The 16,804-nt window shown below is 43.1% G+C and overlaps 2 protein-coding genes across 2 annotated transcripts; both read left to right on the plus strand.

The window, feature by feature from the left end:
- The first annotated feature begins 447 nt into the window (after nucleotides 1-447).
- On the plus strand, nucleotides 448-10,529 carry LOC129150880 (insulin-induced gene 2 protein-like). The gene is made up of 3 exons (XM_054723977.1): nucleotides 448-460; nucleotides 9,443-9,659; nucleotides 10,391-10,529. The coding sequence occupies exons 1-3, from the start codon at nucleotides 448-450 to the stop codon at nucleotides 10,527-10,529; spliced, it is 369 nt and encodes a 122-aa protein (XP_054579952.1).
- CETN1 (centrin 1) lies at nucleotides 7,664-8,435 on the plus strand. Its single transcript, XM_008160135.3, has one exon. The coding sequence runs from the start codon at nucleotides 7,714-7,716 to the stop codon at nucleotides 8,230-8,232; it is 519 nt and encodes a 172-aa protein (XP_008158357.1). The 5' UTR covers nucleotides 7,664-7,713; the 3' UTR covers nucleotides 8,233-8,435.
- Nucleotides 10,530-16,804: the final 6,275 nt, after the last annotated feature.

Genomic DNA, 16,804 nt, shown 5'->3' on the forward strand with positions numbered 1-16,804 from the left:
ACAGAACAGAATGAATCATTCCATCACTGGCTTATTTTTTTACACTTACACAGTAACTAAAACCAGCCTATATTTACATCATCTTTTATGTGTTGTAATGTGATTTCCTGACTGCAATCTCAGTTTTCTCACAAACACCCAGAAAAGGGAGTTATTACTCTACCCGTTGTACAAATGAGGAAATATAGGTGCACAATACGTAAGCAACTTGCCCAAGTTCACACAGAAAATAAATCGAAGAATATGGACAAAAACTCAGGTCTCTTGGTTCAGTGGTCATAACCTCTGGTTTCTCCAAGATGTATTTTGCAAACTCACGTTTGTCTGACTAAGAGGAATATGCACATGAGTCATGTGCAGAGGCTTCATCCATAATAACAGATTTTTAAACTTGTAGCGTGGCCACCCAGAATAAAGAATTCACTTCTTAGCCTCCCTTGCAGCTAAATGAGGTGTATGTGTCATTCGGGACCAAGAAGGGGAAAAAGGGGTCTAGGACTTCAAGGAAGTAAGGCAAATTTACAGGGGGATGAAAAGAGTTAATGTTTAGTAAACAAATGTTTGCTGGGCCATCTTGGGAAAAAATGGGACACAGAGAGGACTCTCATCAAACGGGCTTCACTAGGTTCCTTCCTGTCTATAGTTATCTATGATGATAGCTGCCTTCCTGGAGCAGGCCCTCTGTCTTAAATTCTTTTAGGCAGTAAAAGGGAAGGCCAGATTATTTCAGCTAGAAATAATTTGCATGCCAGAGTTGCACCTTTTGGGGAGACATATTCTGAACCCCCGAAGCTGCTTTCTACTACTAAGATAATGAATACAATTCCTAAAAATGTTCTTAATCTTGTTACATTTATCTAGGCGTTAATCCTAGCCTTGTAAATGTTTGGAGTGCCCACATACTAAATTCAAATTTATTGGGTTTTGTATATTCTAAATTAATCCTTAATGAATCAGGAATTCTCAAGCATCCTTCCTTTATTTAGAATAATATGTAAGCATAAAATATATTGTTTATGCTTTAGTTTCTAAAATTCGACTGTGTTGGGAACTTGGGATGTTCACTTTTAACGCAGAAAAAAAGAGTCTAAATGCGGTCTGTCACTCCCTTTAGGATTCACCAAATACTCACAATTTTGATACATTCACAGAGACAGGTCTCTGGCGACATGCATATACGCCCGCCTTTTTCCATCGAATTCGGTAGATGAGTTTGAAGTGTGAGTTTAATATCTGAGAGCTAACTTGCTTCCTCTTTCTCCCCTTGCCTCATTCCCATCTGTTATCCTTAAAATATTATTTTTCAAAGCGCCTGTAGGAAATCTGTTCTTAGAGGATGCGGGGAACTTTAAAATTAACAAACTGTGGGCTCACACTAATGCCATGGGGCCTGAGATCACCCTGGCAGGCAAGCACTGTGTATGAGGTGTAATTGAAAACAATAGCACAAGAAATGACCCAGTTTCCCATTCTAAGCTTCGTGTCGTGCGCAGCATTCAGGGCAAAAGGAATCCTGAGTGTTTTTTGCCAAAGGGAAAAAAAAAAACAAAAGAACATGGATTTCAGATAAGGATGATCCAGAAACCAAAGGAATTGGGAAAGGACTTTGCAGATGCAAAGTATCAAATGGGGAACATGATGGGAAGTAGAAAAGCCAGCAATTCTGGGTGCTGAACCCACTGAGTTTCAAAAGATGTTTAACCAACATCTAAATGAGAAGCCCCCATGGGGATGGTCAGGTGCCAGTTGGACAGGATGAGAGCGGCATCGGCTCCTCCTGCCCTAATTGCACCCCCTTTCCTATCTGGAGGCTTAGCAGGAGGGAGCTGTAATATGGTGACTTGTTGAGGAAGGGATTTCTAGCTGCTGCTTCAGAAGAGACTAACATGACCTACTGGTTTCTTTTGATGTTTTGTTTGCTGACACAACTGCTCAACTTTGAAATGCAGTAGAACTGTAATTTGCTAGTTCAGACGCTTAGTTTTAAATGTACATTGCAGTCATGGAACTGCTTTTTATTTGAAATCCACTTCTTAGAATGTTTTGCTAATGCAAGTCCTTTCTTCATAAAAGGCATACATCACTGTGATTTTCAGCTGGTTTCCCCAATTCCCAACGAGCTGGGGAGGAGACGGCTGTTGCGGCAGAAGGTCGGAGTCCCAGCTATTCTGATCCCTCGTTGTGCCGTGCACAGGACCTCAGGGGTAGCCTCCAAGACTCTATCCTCACTGCCAACCATAGGGGCTCTCTAGGCCCAAAGGGGCGCTGGTGAAAAGGACACAGCGACATGGTGAGCAGGTGGGCTCCTCTCCTTCCAGGCTGGTTCAGGGGAGCAAACAAAACAAAATAATTGCTGTATCTGCAGTAGTTCACTTTCCCCCAGCCGCTGTCTCCACAGCATGCTCTATCCTTCCCTAAGATATTTTTATGCTGCGCTAAAGGCACTAGGCGTGCCCTAGCTGGTTTGGCTCAGTGGATAGAGCATTGGCCTGCAGACTGAAAGGTCCCAGGTTCGATTCCGGTCAAGGGCACATGCCTGGGTTGTGGGCTCGATCCCCAGCAGGGGGTGTGCAGGAGGCAGCCAATCAATGATTCTCATCACTGATGTTTCTATCTCTCTCTCTCCCTCTCCCATCATCTATGAAATCAATAAAAATTTATTAAGGAAAAAAAAAAGGCACTAGGCATGATGAGACTTTGGACTAGAATTCAATTCCCCCTCTGGCTCTGTCATTTCCTCTAAAATGTATCCTTACTATTTGAACCCCAGCAGAAGAAGTGGCCAATACAAGGACTGGAGGAAGAACACGCAGCCCGTAGGCCAAGTTCTGCCGGACCTGTTTTCCACAAGATCTGTTTTCTTGGGCCTGCACATTTATTTTGTTTGTTTTGTTTTTTAATTTGAATTTCAATGTATTTTAAAAGGGCACAAACTCTCAAGGTTTCTGCTAATCCTTAAATGCACGCAGAACATGCAGCTTACTTGGCTCATTCTGTGTTACTAACACCCCCGAGGGCTTTTGACCTTTCCACCTTCAGTGAGCGGAAAATTTTCCTCGGTTTAACAGAGGAGTCAGCTTTGGAAGCTGAAGCCGCTTAGAGAATGAAAGAAGGTGGACCAAAGAGTACACCAATAGCTTAGCCTCTGAGATACTTTAAAAATCCAAGTACGCCACTCCCAGGCCTCTTGGTTCTGCATTTTCTGCTGTATGCCTGCACTTGGTGGGCCCTCTGCAGATTTCGTATGGCGTGGTGAACTGCTGGGTCATACATCCTGTGAGGTTCTGCTTTGAATTTGTATCAACATAGATCGTGTCTCTTCTCAGTTCGTTTCCATCAAAGCAATGCTCAAGTTGGGCTAATTTAGGCTCTGGGATGAGCAGGCAGTCATTCTTTTGTGGGATGCATTTCTTCTCACTTCACCTCTCAAGTTCAAAATGCTCTGGAGATCCATTCGCCTTCCTTTCTCTGCTCCCCACAGGTCCTTCCTCTCTCTTCTTTGACTCCCGAATCCAAACGATGTGTAAGGGGAGAGGAACTTGGGTGGGTGGGGAGGAGAACATCGTTGATCTTTATTTTTTTTTTTTTCACCTCAAGCTCCACATTAGATCCGAGTTTGCTAAAGAATATAAGTTCTGCTAGCCTCTGGTCATGTCCTCAGGATACACGTAAAGTCACAAACACACGCGTAGTGCGTTTTTCTCCAAAGGGAATTAAATTTGCTCAATGGTCAGTCATTCGGAACCATAATAAAACCAGCAAATGTGCTACAGAGCAGAACAATTCATTTTTTTTTTTTTTTTTAAGAGAAAACACAGGCTTCTAAAGACATTTCATGCTGTGAGAGGCCTTTTCCAAATGTTTCTCTGGGTCCCAAGGAAGTGCTTTAGATCTCCTTTCCTACTAGGAGTATTTGGGTGAAAGTTTGGGAAGCAGAGTGAGATTCTGGTAAATGCTTTTCTAAAACACAGTCTGCTTTTATATCTGAGAGGAGTAGTTCTTTATTTCTGGGGTTTGTGGAATGAGAAATTATGTAGCCCTTGGCTGGACACTGAAGCCTGTTCCTGGGCTTGCCAAAAAGTCCTGGGCTGAGTCACTGTACTGAACTCATAATCTCAGTCAGAGACCACCGGGATTGTAAAACGCTTGCTGCTCAGTCCAGTTCTTGTAAATGGCTTCGCATATTCAAGAATAAATAGTTTAGTTCTGTCAGTGTTGGTTTGGGGGTCACCCCTCCCCCACCCTGGCACAGTTGTCCTGCTTAGTAGAAGTGTTAAGCATTTGTATTTTCTCTGTTCTACATGTGTTGGAAAGTAAATAGGTAGCAATAAAGAAATTTTATTATGCATGTTTTCTGCCTTGGGTGGTACCTGGAATTTGCTGAATTTGCTGAGTGCAACTTAAATTTTAAAGGGCTCCCGAGGCTCGCATTTTTCATGCCATGCAAGTCAAATAGAAAACCAAACAATTAGAATAAGCAAACTGTATGGGTCCTTTCCCTTGGTCTCAGCTGACCCCAGACCCTGTTGTGAAATTCCAGCACCTCTTTTTTCCTCCCTCCCAGCTGTTAAGCTTCCATGACCAGATTTAAACAACCATCTCTTTTCCCTCTCTCAGATAATCAACTGCTGATTTCGTATATTACCTAGGACATTCCTGTACAAAGAATTTTAAGTGCAAGAAACAAAACAAAATTGTTCATATCCATCGATTTTCCAGGACATCTCATTTACTTTATGTCAGTTTTATTAGAACTTGAAAAGTGACATTAAAGCAATTAAACTGATTTTTCACAGTGTGATATAGACTCTCACTAATGCCGATGAAGTGCACTTTGCCCAGACTGTTTGCCACTAAACTTATACCTGGAGCTGAAAGCAGGGAATGACGTGAAGCAGATTTAAAGACGAACGTAAATACCACACATACTGCTCTTTCTCTCCATGAATTGCCCCAGAATGGGACCCTGTCTGAGATCCTACAAAATCTTGTTAAAACCTTTCTAGGCAAGATATTTAATTATTGTTAGGTTTAAGGAAGAAAGTCAGTGTCACATCCTCCCAGTGATACTACATTTTGGTGTTAGCATCAACTTTTGGAGAAGGCAGCATGATGTAAACAAAGCCTCAGCACTGGACTCAGACAGGCCAAGGTTTAAATCCCAGAGTGGCCATTTATTGGCCGAGTACTTTTGGATATGTTACAAACCTCTCCTAGGCCTCTTTTTTTTTTTTTTTTTTTTTTCCATCTGCAAAATGGGAAATGATGGCACCGATGAAAAAGGACAGCAAATGTGAGGAGCAAGTTCAATCCTAGGCATACAATCAATGTAAAATGTCCTTCCTTTTTACACCAGAGGACAGTTTATGAACATAAAGTAACCCTCCACCAAGAGCCGACTCCGATTGAGGGCCCTGTTTTCTATGAAGGGAGCTCTCGGTGGCCCTTCGTTGTGACTGTTGATTGCACACATCTGGAAACCATGACAACCATTCTGCTTTGAGCTCAGCTTGTCCCAAATGCAGCTCTGTATAAGGCAGCCTCTATCCTTCAGCTTTTCCCAACACAGCACAGCTTGGCTTGAATGTGGGCAAGGAGCAGTGTCAAAAGAAATGAACAATGTCTGGGAGGAGTTCAGCTTCAACTAACGATTTCCCATCCCTTTTTGACCCACTAGAGAACTGTCCCTGGAGTAGCTCCCTGCACATGCACAGGAGCCGTCTTAAGAAGCTGTATTCTTATACCTACTTTGCAGATGCTTCAACTGAGTCTGGGAGGTTAACTGACTTTCCCAAGGGCACAGAGGTAATCAAGCATGGGTTTAGGATAAGATCCCAGGTTGACCTGGTGAAGAAAGCAGCAGGGTTGGCAGTGTTGGGAGACTGGCAGCTGGAGTGTCTACTTGCCCAAGTCCACTCTGCATTAACACCTCTGTAACAGGTACTTGGGGTCGGGGTGAGGGGCCCAAGTAAATTTCTTTGACCTTTAGGAATCCTGTGCCCAGGCCCTCTGTCCATTAAGTCACATATGGGCTAGGGAAGGTAGTGAGATCTGGCTAATTAAACATGCATGCCATGTAAACAAAATCTGATCACCCATTTAAAAATAACACCGCCCCTCAAAATAAAATAAAGTAAATAAAAATAAAAACAACACAGCCCAGCCCGCGTGGCTCAGTGGTTGAGTGTTGACCTATGAACCAGGACCTGGTCACAGTTCGATTCCCAGTCAGGGCAAATGCCCGAGTTGCGGGCTCGATCCCTAGTAGGGGACGTGCAGTAGGCAACTGATGAATGATTCTCTCTCATCATTGATGTTTCTGTCTCTTTCTCCTTCTCCCTTCCTCTCTGAAGTCAATAAAAATATATTTTTTAAAAGTTTAAAAAATAAAAACAACACAAAATTTGTAAAATACTCCTAGCATAATTACATTTTGGGGGATTTTGTTTGTTTTATTTTGACAATTCAAAAGTATTTTAAGACCAACATTAATTTTCATTCATGTTTTTAAAAAGTATTTATTAATTTGCCTACTATATGTCAAGCACTCTTCTAGATGCTGGTGATACAAAAACCGTTTAAAAAGAAACCTCTTGTAACAGGTTAAGTAGAGATAAATTGAGATTTTTTTTAATAATGCAAAAAAAAGTCAGCTTTTTTTTTTTTTTAACTGTTAATAAAAGTTAAAGAAATATAGAGCAATTCTAAAGGCAATTCCTTTATGGGCTTACTTTTCTTTCTTTTTATTTAAAAGGCTTCCAGTTTCCTCTTGCCTCTCCAATCTCAGGAGGCAATTTTGAGCCCAACCTGCTCTGCATCATCCGCCTGTGTCCACTGCCAAGCAGGGCGATCGGAGAGTGGGTTTCAGCCTGGCCTGATTGGATGATAAACAGCGAGAGTAATGTGCTGCTAGAGGATTTAAAAAAAAAAAATGCCCGAATACCAGAATGCAGTATTCTAACCCGTCTCTCCAAATCAGAAGCCTAGAGAATGAAATCATGACCACTATTCGAGTGCAATTATACTGAGTATATAAAATTGAAACACGGAGAGTAAATCACACAGTTGGATATTACATTTCATATCCCAGTGTGTGCCAAATAAACGAGTGAAGTGTTGTTATTGTTGAGCGTAATGTCAGGAGACAAACTTCTACAAATTTTATACATAACTTTTTCCATTTTTATCTGTTTTCCATTTATGTCCATTTGAACACATGGTGTGACTTTTAATATTCTCTCCTCCTTCTTCCCCCACATGTAATGCCAAGGGTTCAACCCCAATCTTGATTATCCTAAATTTACCCTGGAGTAATCTCAGACCAAGAGGGCTTTTTTTTTTTTTTAAATTAGTATGGAAAAGAGGGAGGGAGAACCTCTCAATAACCCTAAACACCTGGTCCTGCAGATTCTGACAAATGGCCTGGAAAGACGAGCAAGTGCCAGTGCGCTACGGAAGACAACTGTGGCTACAGGCAGCTCGTGCCAGAGCAGGTCTCGTCTGGTGGGAACTGGGTGGTCCCTAAGGGAGCTGCGGATCAAAACGAAATAAGATCCCGCAGCCTGGGAAGGCTCAGTGAGCAGGGCCTCGCTGGAGAGCGCGCGCACCGCCGGGGTGTGGGAAGGTGGAGGCCGGGCTGCGCCTGCGCTCCAGGCGGGGGCGCCCCGGCGCGCGCAGGGGGACCGCCGTTAAGAAGGTCACCGCTGCGGGACGATGGCTTCCAGCTTTCGGAAGCCAAGTGTGGCCTCGACCAGCCAGAAAAAGAAGGCGGGCCCTAAGCCTGAACTCACTGAAGATCAGAGGCAAGAAGTTCGTGAAGCCTTTGACCTCTTCGATGCCGATGGAAGCGGGACCATCGACGTGAAGGAGCTGAAGGTGGCCATGAGGGCGCTGGGCTTCGAGCCCAAGAGGGAAGAGATGAAGAAGATGATCTCCGAGGTGGACAAGGAGGGCACCGGGAGAATCTGCTTCGATGACTTCTTGGCCGTGATGACTCAAAAGATGGCCGAGAAAGACACCAGAGAAGAGATCCTGAAGGCTTTCAGGCTCTTTGACGACGACGAGACTGGGAAGATCTCCTTCAGGAACCTAAAGCGCGTGGCCAACGAGCTGGGGGAAAACCTCAACGACGCGGAGCTGCAGGAAATGATCAACGAAGCGGATCGGGATGGAGACGGCGAAGTGAACGAGGAAGAGTTCCTCCGTATCATGCAAAAGACCAACCTGTACTAAAGCCTGCGGTTCCCCCCAACCCCCCACCCCCCCCCACCCCCGGGTGGGGGACTTGGGGACTCGCTAGGCTCCCCGCTTCTGCTCTGGGAAACCCCGAGTCAGAAGACAGCTCTCTCCCTCCTCTCACCTCCAAGTTGTCTAGATGCTTCTATTCCCAAATGTTTGGCTCAAGTATAGAATTTTAAAGATGCTTTCAAATGTGAGTTTTGTTTCTTCATTCTGGGGTACTTTGGGTTGAATTTTTTAAAAAAGGGGCCCTGAACCTTCCGTCTGCCCACCAATTGGCTCTGCTTGGGTGGGCATCCATGAAGCTGAACCCAGAATAGCTTCTTGGGACAAACAGCCATGCGGTCCCCTTGTCACTTCTTTGGTGGTCTTCAATGATCTTCCTTCGTCTCTTATTCCCTGACATTCGAGTCATGGCTCCAGCATGATGAGGTGGAATCAGCCAGCAGGTATCCTAGCCATGGCTTCTCCCACAACTGCATCCTGATGTGAAGGAAATCGGTTCAGCCACTTACTGAGCTCGGGAAGGACACTGTTCTAAACTACAGGCGTGCCTCTAGGTGGCGCTCAGTTGTACCACTTAGACTCTTCCCAGACTGCATCACATGCAAAATGGTTCTTCATGTGTGTGTAAATCATCCACGGTGGGTTATCCAGAGCCAGAATGTATCCATGGGCCACAGAATAAAAGTAACATTTCATATCGGCCCAAGTGAAGTGCAATTTACTTAAGAGCTTAAGCTATCCAATGATTTTAGAACAGTGGTTCTCAACCTTTCTAATGCCGCGACCCTTTAATACAGTTCCTCATGTTGTGGTGACCCCCAACCATAAAATTATTTTCGTTGCTACTTCATAGGCAACCCTGCTAGGTGACCCACAGGTTGAGAACCGCTGTTGTAGAGCCTAAGACCATCGGAAAACACAGATATTTACATTACGATTCATAACAGTAGCAAAATTACAGTTATGAAGTAGCAACGAAAATAATTTTATGGTTGGGGGTCACCACAACATGAGGAACTGTATTAAAGGGTCGCGGCATTAGAAAGGTTGAGAACCACTGTTTTAGAAGATAGTGGAGGCGGGGGGGGGGGGGGGGGTCTGCGGTGATTGGGTTATTATATCCCTGCATTGACAGGCATCTAGGAGAACCACATAAATTTAACAGAGAGTGCTCCAGTGTAATGCGGTGCCACCGTAGCCGCCTTTGTTGGTATAAATCATGCCAGTGCTAAAGTGGACTTTGACGACAACGTACAGTTGTCTCTCACACTGGCTGCACTCTCCATTGGACTGTGGTGGACTTCCGATAGATCTCGAACTGGTTTTGGCCTTGGAGTAGGAATTGCTTTCTTGGCAACCTTGGTCACTCAACTGCTAGTCTATAATGGTGTTTATCAATATAATAGAGGCCCGGTGTATGAAATTCGTGCACTCGGGGGGGGGGGGGGATCCCCTCAGCCCGGCCTGTGCCCTCTCGCAATCCAAGAGCCCTCACGGGACATCCTTAGCGCTCCCGTGAAGACGGAAGAGACTCCTGCCACCTCCGCTGTGCTCACCAGCCATGAGCCTGGCTTCTGGCTGAGCAGCGCTCCCCCTGTGGGAGTGCACTGACCACCCGGGGGCAGCTCCTGCATTGAGCGTCTCCCCTGTGGTCAGTGCACGTCAGAATGACTGGTTGTTCCACCATCAGGCTGAAACCGGCTCTCTGACATCCCCTGAAGGGTCCCAGATTGCAAGAGGGCGCAGGCCAGGCCGAGGGACCCCATTGGTGCACGATCAGGGCCGGGGAGGGATGTGGGAGGTTGGCCAGCCAGGGAGGGACCACAGGAGAGCTCCAGGGTGTGTCCAGCCCATCTCACTCAGTCCCGATTGGCCAGACCCCAGCAGCAAGCTAACCTACCAGTTGGAGCATCTGCACATCATAGCACGTCATAACAACTGGTCGACTGTCGACTGCCTGTCCCCTGGTGGTCAGTGCACATCATAGCGACTGGTCAGCCAGTCAACTGTCTGCCCCCTGGTGGTCAGTGCACGTCATATTGAGCAGTTAAGCAGCCTTAGCATATCATTAGCATATTATGCTTTGATTGGTTGAGTGGCCAACTGTACGACTGGACACTTAGCATATTAGGCTTTTATTATATAGGATTTCTCTAGATTTTCTCTATGTTTGCTCTTGGTTACCATGTATATTTTTTGCTGGAGGCATAACAATGGGAAATATTGGTCGACAACTGGCAGTGTCTGAATGTAGTGTAATCGCAGAAAAATCTCATCAGGAATGAAGAAGGCAAAAAATATATATATTTTTGTATAAGCTAGTTAATGATTTTGAGTAAATATTTACAAATGTAAGATCTTAGTTTAGAAAATTCTCAAAAATATAATACATTTTAAGGTATTTATCTGTCCTTGGAAAGATCAACAAGTGTTTAGTTATTAACTACTATAACATAACTGTAGTCATTTAATTACAGGTTTATTACAAGCCATTATCTACCTGCTAATTCTTAGACTACATTAGTTCTTGATACCTGATACTTTTCCGCCTTTGGTATATAGTTGATGTCAGAATGTCTGGCATATAAGTAGTTCTCTGTTTTATAATCCCAGGAAACTATTTCACTGTGGCTTGTGTATGTGTTAATATTATTTGTTTTCTGTTAATAATTAAGCCTTTCTTGCTTTGAAAGAAGATACCTACCCTTTTGAATATCTATAAATCTGAAGTCAGGGAAAATTTAAATAATACAATTATGGGAAAATTATATATATACTAGAGGCCCGGTGCATGAAATTTGTGCACTGTGTGTGTGTGTGTGTGGGGGGGTGCTCAGCCTGGCCTGCACCCTCTCGCAGTCCAAAACCCCCCATGGGGAGCGGGCCTAAGCCGGCAGTCAGACATCCCTCTCACAGTTTGGGACCCTTCGCTCCTTACTGCTCGCCTGTTCACTGCTCCTTACCACTCAGCTCGCTGTTCCTTAGCACTGCCACGGAGGCGGGAGAGGCCCCCGCCACTGCTGCTGCACTCACCAGCTGTGAGCCCGGCTTCTGACTGAGCGGCGCTCCCCTTGTGGGAGCACAGTGACCAGCAGGGGAAGTTCCTGAGTTGAGCATCTGCCCCCTGGTGGTCAGTGCACATCATAGTGACCAGTCATTCTGGTCGTTCTGCCGTAATGGTCGCTTAGGCTTTTATTATATAGCTATAGATATATACACCCACAGAGGGTGTCCCCCAAAAATGTATACACACTTTAACAGCCAATAGCTCAATTTTGAAAATAAAACATATTTTAATAAACACTGCCTTTATAATTATTCAAAGTATGTGTATACATTTTGGGGGGACACCCTATATGTTGAGATGGAGGCCTAGACTAATTTTTGATAATGCACAGCAAAACTATTAAAAAGGCAAGGTATTTTTGTTACAACTAAACCTAAATTAAATCCTCAAGGTCCCATTAAGATAAATGCTGAAGTTCTAGAGAATTTGTCACTTGTTTTGCCAGCAATTTTACCCTTCAGAGGGTGGGGAATTTAATCAGGGAGCTGCTACTCTGGACTTAATTCTCATTAGCAGGGACTAATTTGTCAAAGCAGGAGGACTAGCTGAAGTGATGGGTATGTGGGCACTCACTGTGAGAATCTCACTGAGGTGGCTGGCACCAGGCAGGGCACTCACCCAGGCTGCAAATGTTAACAGTTCAGGTTCAAGGTCTTCGTGTGAACTCAGGTGCAGCTGTAGAGAATTCATGTTCAATTTGGGCCAGCATCAGTGTGAAGGGCCGGATCTGAGAGCAAGAGGAGTGTGGCATTCTGGGAAGCAGGGATTTTCTAGCATCCTGTTGACCAGTTTTGGCCCCAAAATCCACATATGGATCAAGGCAGAAATATCCCAAACAAAGAAAGTTGGCAGAAACTAGGAGTAAGGGTCAGAGCCCCAGCCAACTGGACTGGCACCTGGCCCATCAGAAGACAGAAATGAAAATCAGGAACCTGGGCTGAAGCCCTGCCCTCAGGCTGCTCACACACCTGGGATCAACCATGGAGGCTGCAGCCCAGTACCTAAGAGTTCCCCTGAGGGTGCAACCCACCCCACACCAAGGAAGGGGGCTCCGGAATATTTCTGAATCCCACTCACAGCTAAGAAAGAAACTCGTACTGCACTATTAGTCTTGTTTCTCAGTTAGCTTATACTCTGGGGGACAGAAGGTGAAGGGGGAGAGGGGAAAAGACTAGAGCAGGTCTAGACATTTGAATTTTAAGAGAAATTAATCATCCATGTCTGGCTGGGTCAGACACATATCCTAGTCTTTACAAAGGTAGAAAACAAAAAACTCAGAGAGCCTAGCCAGTGTTGCTCAGAGGTTGAGCGTTGATCTATAAACCAGGAGATCATAGTTAAATTCCAGGTCAGGACACATGCCCAGGTTGCGGGCTTGATTCCCAGTAGGGGGCATGAAGGAGGCAGCCAATCAATGATTCTCATCAGTGATGTTTCTCTCTCTCTCTCTCTCTCTCTCTCTCTCTCTCTCTCTCTCTCCCCTTCCTCTCTGAAATCAACAACAAAAAATATTTTTAAAAGACTTCAGAGAGAATTTACAGACACATTTTTTGCCAATGAGGAAACAAAGCTATAGAGTTTGGGAATAACTAAAGTACCTTTCCCTGGGTTATTACAAGTGGTCCCAATAAAGAAGCAGGAAATATATCAAAGAAACTCATGTGACTATGTAGGGACCTCAGTGATAAGCCCTTGATTTCTAATGATAAGTGGGACAGATGAGAAACAGGGGAGCACAGGGCCAAGAATGAAAATATTGGAGTATCAAAGCTGTATTAATATCAAGAAAGCAAATGCCCCAATTGAGACACGGACAGCAAAGGGAATTTTATTCTTAAAGTTCTGGTTGGTCACCACTGTCTGAGTCCATATATATTCTAATCCCAGGCCACTACTCTTTCCATACAAAGTGGATAACCAAGTGCACTAGCAAAAATTCTGCACATGGGCCCTGGATGGTTTGGCTCAGTGGACAGAGCGTCGGCCTGTGGACTGAAGGGTCCCAGGTTCGATTCCGGTCAAGGGCATGTACCTTGGTTGCGGGCACATCCCCAGTAGGGTGTGTGCAGGAGGCAGCTGATCGATGTTTCTCTGTCATCGATGTTTCTGGCTCTCTATCCCTCTCCCTTCCTCTCTGTAAAAACCAATAAAATATATTTTTTTTAAAAAATTCTGCACACGGGAAGATTTCCCCCTTCACTGCTATCTCTCTGGTTCCCCTCTGGTAGTCCAATTATAGACCAAGTTGACCCATCCTTGAATCAAGTCAGCCTTTTTACTCCTCCAACAGCTGCTCCTAGGGGACCCACTACCCCATGTGGTCATACATATGAGCTGAGGAATAAGCTCTGGTGCAACTCGGTGGATGACATGGGGTGCCTCCTCCTCATGCAGCTTACTTGGGCCTCCTAGCGATGCCTGATCCCAGATATATCATTTCTTTTTTCAGTTTCCTAAGGTGGAAGATTACATGATTTATTTTAGATCTTTCTTCTTTTCTAATATATGCATTTAATGCTATAAATTTCCCTCTAAGCACTGCTCTCGTTGTATCCCACACATTTTGATAGATTGTGCTTGCATTTCTATTTGGTTCCAACTATGTTTTAATTTTTTTCAAGACTTCTTTGACCTATGTGCTATTTTGAAGTATATTGTTTAAAAAGCTGTAATACATTTATACCATGGAATACTATGCAGCAGTGAAAAAGAAGAATCTCTTACTCTTTGGACAGCATGGAGGGACCTGGAGAATATTATGCTAAGTATTTTATCATTAAGCAAAATAAGCCAGTCAGAGAAGACAAGTATCACTTGCTCTCACTCACATGTGGAATCTAATGAACAAAATAAACTGTTGAACTAAAATAAATCCAGAAGCATAGAAGCATGGAACAGACTGTTGAATTTCAGAGGGAAGGCTGGAGTGGGTGGGTGGGTGGGAAAGAGATCAACCAAAGAACTTGTATGAATATATGCATAACCCATAGACACAGACAATAGGGTGGTGAAGGCCTGAGGCGGAGAGGGCAGGGGTGGGGTGGGAGGGGGCAGCGCTGGGGCAGGCCAGAAGGGGTCAATGGGGGGAGGGAGGAAAGAGGACATATATAATACTTTCAACAATAAAGATTTTTTTAAATAAATAAAAATGGTTAAAATGGTGAATAAAAGAAGTATATTGTTTAATCTCAAAGATTTGCAATTTTCTAGCTATTCTTCTGTCATCTTTTCTAACTTAATTCCCTGTGACCTGAAAACAGACTTTATATGACATCTATTCTTTTAAATGTGTTGTGGTGTGATTTATGGCCCATAATGTAGTCTATCTTGGTGAATGCTCTGCATGAGCTTGAGAAGAATGTATAATTTACTACTGTCAGATGAAGTATAATAGATGTCAATTATACCCAGTAGATTGATGTGCTAGTGAGTTCAACTATGGCCTTACTGATTTTTCACGTGTGGAATCTGTCTGTTTCTGATAGAGGGGTGTTGAAGTCCCCAATTATAATAGTAGATTCATCTCTATTTTTCCTTACAGTTGTACCAGTTTCTATCTCATGTATTTTGATGCTGTTTTTAGGTGCATATATGTTAATACTATATGTATTCTTGGAGAATTGACCTTTTTATCAATATGTAATGCCCCTCTTTATCCATGGTAATTTTCCTTGCTCTGAAGTCAGCCCAGTCTGAAATTAATATAGCTACTTCAGCTTTCTTTTCATTGGTGTAGGCATGGTTTATCTTTTTATGTTCCTTTACTATTAATCCATCTGTGTCTTTACATTTAAAGTGGGTTTTATTATAGACAACATATATTTGGGTATTGTTTTTCTACCCACGCTGTCAGTCACTGTTAATTGGTATATTTACACCACTCATTTTTGAAGTAATTATTGATATAGTTGGGTTAATATCTACCATATTCATTACTGTTTTCTATTCATTGCTCTTGTTCTTTCTTTCTTAATTCCATTGTTTTTGCCTCTGATTTTAATTGAGGATTTTATATAATTCCATTTTTATTCTCTCTCAGCATATCAATTATACTTACTTAAATTTTTTAGAGATTGCCCTAGACTTTGCAATATATACAACTAATCCAAAACTACTTTTTTTAAATAAAAAAAAATACCTTTATTATTGAAAGTATTACAGATGTCCTCTTTTTCCCCCATTGTCCCTCTCCCTCCCACACCGCCCTTTCCCCCAAGCCTTCACCGCACTATTGTCTGTGTCCAGGGGCTATGTATATATGCATATATAAGTTCTTCAGTTAATCTCTTCCCACATTCCCCTACTCACTCCCTCTGAGATTTGTCAGTCTGTTCCATGCTTCTATGTCTCTGGATCTATTTTGCTCATCATTTTATTTTGTTCATTAGATTCCACATATAAGTGAGATCATGTGGTATTTATCGTTCTCTGACTGGCTTATTTAGTTTAGCATAATAATTTCCTAGTCCCTGCATGCTGTCTCCAAGGATAAGAGTTCCTTCTTTTATAGCGGGATAGTATTCCATTGTGTACATGTACCACAGCTTTTTTATAGACTCACTGATGGGCACTTGGGCTGTTTCCACATCTTAGCTATAGTAAATAGCACTGCTATGAACACAGGGGTGCATATATTCTTTCTGACTGGTGTTTTAGGATTCTTAGGATATATTCCCAAAAGTGGGATCGCTGGGTCAAATGGCAGTTCCATTTTTAATTTTTTTGAGGAAACTCCATACTGCTTTCCCCAGTGGCTGCACCAGTCTGCATTCCCACCAGCAGGGCACTAGGATTCCCTTTTCTCCACATCCTCACCAGCACTTGTCATTTGTTGATTTGTTGATGGTAGCCATTCTGACAGGGTGAGGTGATACCTCATGTTGTTTTAATTTGCCTCTCTCTAATGAGTAATGACTTTAAAATAAAGCATTTTTTCATGTCTGTTGGCCTTCTGTATGTCCTCTTTGGGGAAGTGTCTATTTAGGTCCTTTGCCCATTTTTTAATTGGATTGTTTGTCTTCCTTTTGTTGAGTTGTATGAGTACTTTATATATATATTTTGGAAATTAACCCTTTATCAGATGGATCATTGCCAAATATACATTCTCCCATACAGTGGGTTCCCTTTTCATTTGATGTTGGTTATGTTCCTATCATAAATGTGCAGAGGTATGGGTTGGATGAATATTTTTCCAAGATTCCACAGGTATTTCAGGCTTTTGATGTTGCGATGCCATACCAGGAATCTCTGTTTTCATATGGGTTTCTTGGATGTAAAATAAAATTATATGTATTTAGATAGAGAACCATTAGACTCACAGATTTCATTTTGATTTTAACAACCAAACAAAATTACTTTTCCTACATAAGAATATTTTAATACTACAGCTGATGATGACTACTTATAGAAAACATGCCTGACTTATTATTGATCTTGCCTAATATGTTTATAATTCAGGGTGATGAGAAAGGTGATATGTGTGATTTTATTTTA

Source organism: Eptesicus fuscus, chromosome 12, assembly GCF_027574615.1.
Source record: "Eptesicus fuscus isolate TK198812 chromosome 12, DD_ASM_mEF_20220401, whole genome shotgun sequence".
In the NCBI taxonomy this organism is placed as follows: Eukaryota; Metazoa; Chordata; class Mammalia; order Chiroptera; family Vespertilionidae; genus Eptesicus; species Eptesicus fuscus.